The sequence below is a fragment of the Dioscorea cayenensis genome, chromosome 2 (assembly GCF_009730915.1).
Source record: "Dioscorea cayenensis subsp. rotundata cultivar TDr96_F1 chromosome 2, TDr96_F1_v2_PseudoChromosome.rev07_lg8_w22 25.fasta, whole genome shotgun sequence".
NCBI lineage: Eukaryota > Viridiplantae > Streptophyta > Magnoliopsida > Dioscoreales > Dioscoreaceae > Dioscorea > Dioscorea cayenensis.
In genome coordinates, this window is record NC_052472.1 from 21,119,603 (window position 1) to 21,127,801 (window position 8,199).

The 8,199-nt window shown below is 35.0% G+C and overlaps 1 protein-coding gene across 2 annotated transcripts; it reads right to left on the bottom strand.

Annotated features, from left to right (window-relative positions):
- Positions 1-4,610: 4,610 nt before the first annotated feature.
- Positions 4,611-6,853, bottom strand: LOC120280556 (NAC domain-containing protein 71-like). Of its 2 annotated transcripts, none has more exons than XM_039287435.1 (3): positions 6,501-6,853; positions 5,344-5,609; positions 4,611-5,270 (listed from the first exon to the last, which is right to left on the bottom strand). In XM_039287435.1, exons 1-3 carry the CDS (start codon positions 6,592-6,594, stop codon positions 4,791-4,793), a joined length of 840 nt encoding a protein of 279 aa, XP_039143369.1. In that variant the 5' UTR covers positions 6,595-6,853; the 3' UTR covers positions 4,611-4,790. The 2 variants fall into 2 exon arrangements, with proteins under 2 accessions (XP_039143369.1, XP_039143361.1); XM_039287427.1 differs by having other exon boundaries at positions 6,553-6,851.
- Between the last annotated feature and the right edge of the window lie 1,346 nt (positions 6,854-8,199).

Below are 8,199 nucleotides of genomic sequence, written 5' to 3' on the forward strand. Positions count from 1 at the left end.
AAAGCACTAAGATTTAATGGTTTTTTTATATCTCAGCACAAAGATAAAAAGATTTACAAAGAAGGCATAGCAAAAATTGGACCAAAGCATCATTCCAACATACAAAATTTAACGCAAGCTTAAATTGGAGTTCACTATTTCCATTGATTATTTGATTCCCAACAAAAAAAACTAAAGGAAAAGATAAAAATGTTGCTCAAATTGGATCAGATTTGAGAGGGAATCAAATGGAATGCACGCACCAGACAAAAGATCAGGGCTGGAGGCATAAGCATCAATGTCGTCTTTGATCAAACCCTGGCCAGGATCCGGGCATCCGTTGACCTTGTCGGAGAGGTACTGAATGAGCTCGAACTCGTTGGGATCGAAACGACAACCACGAGGAAGCCTCATCGTTGGGATTGCTGGTGGTTCTTGTGCCTTGGAGAGATTGGTTGTAGTTGTAAGTAGAGATCCCTAGTGATGCTCTCCTCTGGGCTCCCACTCCGATGAGGAGAGGGAGAGACTCCATGGAAGTCAAGAAAAGGAAAGAAACTAGAAAGAAGAAAAACAAAGCCGGGCCGACGCGCGAGGAAACGCGGTTGAGAATAACAAAACGAACATTGAGAGAGTGTCAGTATAGTTTATCAACGAATGGATTCATCATTCACCGCTCCACCCACCTCCGCCTTATATTTCATTTATTATTATTATTATTATTATTTGATATAATTTCTGAACAATCCTCTACTTTTCCAATTTGGTATATTTATCAACGACTGGACCGCCGGTGAACCGGTGGCCAGTCATCAGAGGCCGGCTAGACCACCAATGGACTGCCGATGGATTGGTGGCCGGTCGTCGAAAGCTGGCTGGACCGGTGATTGATGGCCAGAGTCCGGCCAAACCACCAATGGACCGGTAACTGGTTGTTGATAAAAAAAGAGCTAGAGACTATTTACAATGAAAAAATATTACAATTTTAGTGGAATATTTTTTTATGACATAATACATATATTATACCATAATTTTATACTCTTAAATAGTCCTCAAACAGTCAATATGGCATAATTATTAGAAAATGTTAAATTATAATATATTGTACGGATTATGCTATAATTTTGATCTATCCAAACAGACCCTAAATTATAATATTTTGATCATTTACAATTTTCATATGGTTAGTAGAGGGACTAAAAAGTTACAATTTAAAGTGAAAGGCTAGAAGGATAAATTTGAAAAAGTAAAAAGACTCTTTGAAGAATTATACTTATTATTATTATTATTGAAAATTTGGATAAACCGCCATATAATTTTGTATAGTTAATAATTGGATAGTCCAATGGTATGATACAAGAGTGCTAAAGAGGAGGACAAAGATTCAAATTCTTCCCTGAGTAGTATTGTTCATGTATTGTTTATGCATTGTATTATTCACAGGCCTAAGTGTGAGTCTACAGTGAAAAAAACAGTAATTAAAAGTTATCCTAAGAGGTTTGTAAATCATTGTTGACAATCCCTTAATAGGGACGCTTCTCACCTATTAGTCAAAAATTGCATAAATTTTCCCATACAAGTTGGTAATAATCACTACTTAGTATAGTGAAATATTACGAGAAAAAAAAAACAAAACAAGAATAAAACTTGTGGAACCCGATCAAACCCCAAAATCTACAACTTTTTGAACCTTAATCATACAAAAGTAAAAAGCACTGAACAACCAATTCAAGGACAACACCAGCAAAATAAGCAGCAAGAGGCAAAATATTGAATTGCCATCAGCATCTACAAAACGTAAAGAGTAAATTTGAAGAAAATGTTTTAGTTCATGATATTATATAAGAAGCTGCAGGCTGGCACATAAGTATGGGAGAAAACTTATGATCTCCAAAAAATTGTGCAACTTCGCATTGCAAACATGGAAGCTTGGAATAAGGTTGTATATATATATATATATTTCATCAAAAATTCATAGAAGGTGTTCATTTTGACTTTAAAAAACTCCAGCAATCCAGACACAGGCAGTTGTGTTGCTAAGAGTGAGTCTTCACCGATAAATGATTTCAGTAATCCAGATGATCCAGGCCGAGATGTTGCCGGGAGTGAGTCTCACTGTTAAAAGATTGTAGCAATCCAGAACCAGACTGCATGGGGTGTCACTAAGACTGAGTTTTTGTTGTTAAACAAACTGGATTTGAGAAATCCAGACTCAGGTTCCTATGAAAGGCCATTCATACCATTACCACTATCAAGTACCAACAAAACTTACTTATCCCATATAGAAATGATCCCACGGACACGGTTCCATAGTAATTACGATGGAACCGAGATATGACTCATCTTCATCCGTTAAACTACCTTAATTTAGTAATTTTTAAAATAAAAGGTAACAATCTTTTAATATAATTATCAACATATCTCAATCTTATATAATAAATAAAAAATAAAATTTATAAACCCATAGCTTTGAGAATAAAACCACGTCTTAGGTTCTACGTAGTTATCGTGGAACCGGTGAGACTGGATTATTTTTTCTATCCCCATAAGGCAACAGCGATCCCCGGAAAGCATTATGTGATTAAGGGCTCTGGTTCTGGAGGAGACATCAGCAAAGCGTTAATTCGCTTTTTGCTCAGGCTTATTAAGTTTATCCCGTGTCAAATGTTTCACACAAAGGGCCACCTAAAAAGAGAAATATAATGTTAAAAAGGCAAGAAAATTTTTGCATCAAATGAAATGTATCATCAATCATGCTATCTTTTTATGCCCTCACATTTGAAGAATTATTTTGCACAAAGGGTGTATTCCTCCATCATCCATTTAGTCCTTGCACCACCATTCTTACCATGGAAGTAAACAAAGTTTTGCATAAATCCAACTCCTTTGCTTGCTTCATCATGGACCGCAGACCTGCGATTTGTCGCTTTCCAGAAACCATACAGGGTGCTGCGATCTCTTCAAGGAGCAGATGTCTTGCTAAACTTGATCGGTGTGAAATAAAACATTTTCCCCACTCAACCGTTTGCTATCGAAAAATCAGCTGTCAAAAAGGCCGTGTGATGTAATTCTCAGCAATAGTAAAAAAGAAGCAAAAATAAACATAGTTATTATTAGTAAATGTGAAAAGACATTATGCAGGAAGTATAATGTAGAAGAAAACAATTTCCATCTTTCATCTCTACCATTTGCTATAGAATCAGCTGTTAAACAGGGCGTAAACATAGTTATCATTAGGAGATATGAAAAAGATGTCGTATAGATGAAGTATAGTGTGGAAGAATGCTTTTATTTTTGCTATCTCAAAACATAAAAGAAAAACAACTCTCTTTATATAGGCTTTAATCCTTTTTAACTTCCTAACTGTTAAATCCCATAATTACAACTATGTAACTCATTATATTAAACACAATTTACATCCAATAATGGCAGATCTCAGGAGCTTGTTCATTCTAAACATCAAGAGAAAATTTGTGTTTTTTCAGAAGGATATTTTGACAGGATATTCAAGGATCAATTCCAAAGCCTAAACAAACAATCTGAAAGCACAAGAATGTGTTTTTCAGATTAAAAGTCAATACCACTGCCACAAATAACAAGTGCATAGGACAAACATTTTTGAAGAACACAAGAATGTGATAAAAAAATTAAGAATTATGGAGTCCAAATTATTAACAGATCAATCTGAAGTAAATAAAATGGTTTGCCTGAGATTTGAGGCGTGTGTTGTGCCGTCCTTTATTCAATCACACCTCCTCTGTGAAAAGAGAAACCCGTAAAAAAGAAGTCGCATGGAGCTTTAATCTATCAGATAAAAACACATGAATATCTTGTTAGTAAATAATCAATGGAAATCTTTCTTCCCTTATTTGTATAACATTATGAACTCTACCTACATAAGATTTCCAATCATTAGCAAGGGAAAAATAATCAAATGTTTTAGCATGCCAGTTCATTTTTCATTACTAGAAGATACGTAATTTGACCAAGAGAAAGCTCTTTGAAAATAGATTGACACTTATGCTATTTCAAATGATTAGAAATAATTGTCCTACTACAATTATACCCAACACTAGACAAGTAAGGTTTCTAACCAGATTGTCAAAGATAAAATGAATTCATATATGGTTTTGCTTTAGGGACGTACCACATGCTACAGACTAACATTATAACTTGTACCTTAGTTATACACCTAATTAAGTAAAAAGAACTGATGAATAGCAATGGATGCATCAGTATCAATTATCCAATGTATGACAAAACATATAATGGTAAATTGAACATCACCTTGCATCTTTTTCGTGAAACTCCTATTTTGTGGTATTGCTGCAAACATTTCCTTGAAAGGACCCAAGAAGAAACAGTCTCTCCATGAAGAGGACACAACCTTCACATAATATAATCCTGATTCCTGATGTATTGGTAGATGACCGCACTAGCCACGTACTAATTCCTCCCTTCAGTGATTTTCCAGGTCTTCTGAGTGTATCAGTTCAACTTTGAAAAGGCAATGCTTCTTTGACAATTAAACATGACAAGTATTTTCCTGTTTAGTATTACTTAACATACAAACAAAGCGGGCCTGCATTGTGGCATTACAAGGACCCAACAAAATACAGAATTGTGATTGGAAGTTACACATCATAAGAGTAAATTTGCAAAAATTACCCAAGTTCATCAAATTTATATAGAAATTTTGACCAGAAACAAGTAAGAAAATTTAATAAACAAGATCTCCAAGAGACAACATCAAATAATTACCTACTAGATAGCAATAGAAGAGAGCAAGTTCGCATTGCAAACATGGCATCTTGCTACATTTTGGAATCAGGTTTGGTTCCATCAATATCACTGTTGCAGAGCTCCGTGTCCAACTTTGGTGAGTTAACTTTTTCCGGGAAGAATTCAGGCCAATTACTTGAACCTGCAGTATCCTCAAATTTGAAGATATCAGTGCCACCTCCATCAGGACACCAATTATCTGGTAGATAAAGTTCTGCTTCCGAAAGTAAGTCGTCACCACTAAATGATGAGAGGACTTCATCCAAGGACCAAAAGCCTGCTCCACCCGTACCATCAATATTTACCGATCCTGAGCATGCACCAACACCACTTGAATTGCTGATACTTACTCCATGGATAGATGGCGATCCCTGGGATGACGCAAAGTTGGAAACATCATCTTTGCTAGAAGCACTATAAGATAAAGAGCTTTGGTTCTGGATAGGCTTCAGGCTACCGTCACTCTCCTTGTTTGGCTTCTTCAGTGAAGAATATATCTCACAGAGAGCCACCTTAGAGAGAGACCAAATGTTAGGGGAAAAAAGACAAGGGAATAAATTAACTTTGTTTTCCTTATTTCCTTACATTTTGTGGAGGATTAGTATGAAGGGTGTATTCCTTCATAGTCCAGTTAGTCCTCCTTCCAAAAAGCCAGGTTCTCCCATGGCAATAGACTAATTTTTGCATGCGTCCAACCAGATTTCCATTTCTATCTTTGATCATCTGCGTGGCGTGTATAGCTTTCCAGTGACCATCTGGAGTACGGCGACACCTAAAATGATGCGTGATTCTAAACTTGATAGGGGTGAAACAAAACAACCTCCCATCTTCATCATCCGGGCAAAATTTAGCTGTCAAACAGGGTGCAAATTAGTTATCATTAAAAGTAAGGGAATAAGTTTGCATAGAAACATTATTTACAAAGGATGACATACATAATTGGGATCATGTTTTTATACATTTATTATGTATGTCATCCAACTTTCTGTTTTATGATAAAAATTAGCTTCTCAACAGAGTTAGGTTTGCCATGTTAGGCGGCTGACAGTCAACGATTAAACTTTTTGTCAGAACACTATAAAACATGATATATATAGAGAGAAAAGAGAGAATCAGCCAATGAGATAGTCTCTTCCAGCCAAAACATTCCAATTATTAGAGTTTGAAGTTCCTTGTCAAGGCTTCCTTATCGAACATGCAGTTTATCGGGTAATGATGAACGTGCCTGTGCCAAGCTGCAATGACTAAAATTGTTCTTTTTCTGTTTAACTTCCTGCGACTAAGTGCTACACTGAAATAAAATCAGAATATTTACTAATCATGCCATAGTAAGGAATTCTTGTTCGACAAACCAGGTGTAACCATAAAAAAAGAATTAAAAAGCAAAAACAAAACAAAAAGAGCAAGAAACTGTAGCAGACTTCAGATGAAGACAGAGAAGCAATAACAAAAACATAACACAAAAATCAACATCCGCAATGACAGCAACTACAGCACTAAGACTTAATGGTTTTTTTAATCTGTCAGCACAAAGGTAGGAGATTTACAAAGAAGGCGCGCTGAAGGCATAACAAAGTTGGAGATCATCATCACAATAACCAATTTCTACCCTTTTAATACAATTGAACCAAAGCATCATTCAAACATACCTAAATTGAAGTTCATTATTCCACTCAAGCAAACGTTCTTCCATTAATTCCCAACAAAAACAAGAAAAAGAAAAAGATAAAAGACAGCAAAACCTAACAAAACTTGTTCAAATTGGATCAAAGTTGAGATAAAAAATGGAATCACCGAACAAAAGATCAGGGCTGGAGGCATAAGCATCAACATCATCTTTGATGAAACCCTGGCCGGGATCCTCGCATCCACTGACCTTGTCGGAGAGGTACTCAATGAGCTCGAACCCGCTAGGATGGAAACGGCAGCCACGAGGAAGCCTCCCCATCGTTGAGATTCCTGGTGGTTCTCGAGGTCTGGAGAGATCGGCTATAAGTAGAGATCCCTAGTGATGTTCTCCTCTGGGCTCCCACTCCCATGGGGAGGAGGAGGAGGAGGAGGAGGAGCTCCATGGAAGTCAACGAAAGCAAAGAAATAGAAAAAGTAAAGGAAAGCGTTGAGAAAATAAAGATGATGCCAAATAAACTTTTTATAAAAAAGATTAAATTTTTACAAATTTAGGAAAAATAATGAAAAAAATTATGATTTGGTGATTCTCTCCATAGTGGGAAGGGAAGCATTGTGAGGGAAGGCATTTACCACCTTCTTTAAAGTTTTTATTTTTTATTTATTTTTTTTTTTTACTTTGTTTTTGTTAATCCTGGTAGCATTATAGCTTCTCTCTGAAAAACATGATTTTTACCTCACATACACCTTTATTTAAAACAAAATGTATAAATATGGAAAAAGCAAATTAAGTTTAGCTTAATGTGTGAGGGAAGGCATTTACCACCTTCTTTAAAAGTCTTTTTATTTTACTTTGTTTTTTTGTTAATCTTGGTAGCATTATACTGAAAACATGATTTTTACCTCACATACACTTTTATTAAAACAAAAATGTATAAATATGAAAAAGCAAATTAAGTTTAGCTTACTGTGTTCATATTTATACTGAAGAAACAGGTTTAAATCTTACATAATTAGAGAACACATTCATGACACCTAGTTTATTTACATTTTGTTAAATAAATAAATAAAAGAAAATAACTATGGTACAGGATTGAAGCTTGTAATCAATCAAATATAGAGTAAAGCATATCAAAAATAAAAGATAGGTGAATAAAGAAACGGTTGCCAAGAGTAGATGGGTGTTAAGCATTTTGATTGAGTTCAGTTTTCAGATTGGTTTACCGAGTGTGTGTGTGATAATGAGGTGGTCTAGGAAATTAAGATTATTTGATTATTAATATAGGTTCCTCCATTCATTTTACATTCATTCATTTCAAAATTTCCATAGTAATAATTTTCACTTTATTTTTTCTCATTGGTTTTTGTGTTAATCTCTCTTTTAGGTCTGATATACTCATCACTGAATAAATATTCTCTAAGACCTATGCACAATGAAGTTGATGTTTCCAACATCAAGTCATCCCAGGGATCAAGATGTGATAGCATTGAATCTCATGACATGATCAATGACAAATATGTTACAGGTCCAACTGATTTTCCTGCATCTTTGTTGGAGGAAGTTAACTCTCCCCAATTGGATTTGAATTTTTAGAAAAGACACTGATTTTGACCTTGTTTGGTTTATGTAATGTTATGTAATGTTCATAAAAGATAACATGTGAATATTTGCTAGGGATTTAAAAATTATTAAATAGTTTAACAAGGTTGATCTCTCTTCCCTTTTGTATCTTTCTAATTTAATAAAGTAGTTTATTCATCTTTCTAAAAAAAAAATTATATAATTGGGGTTCTTTTTTTGTCTTTTTAATACTA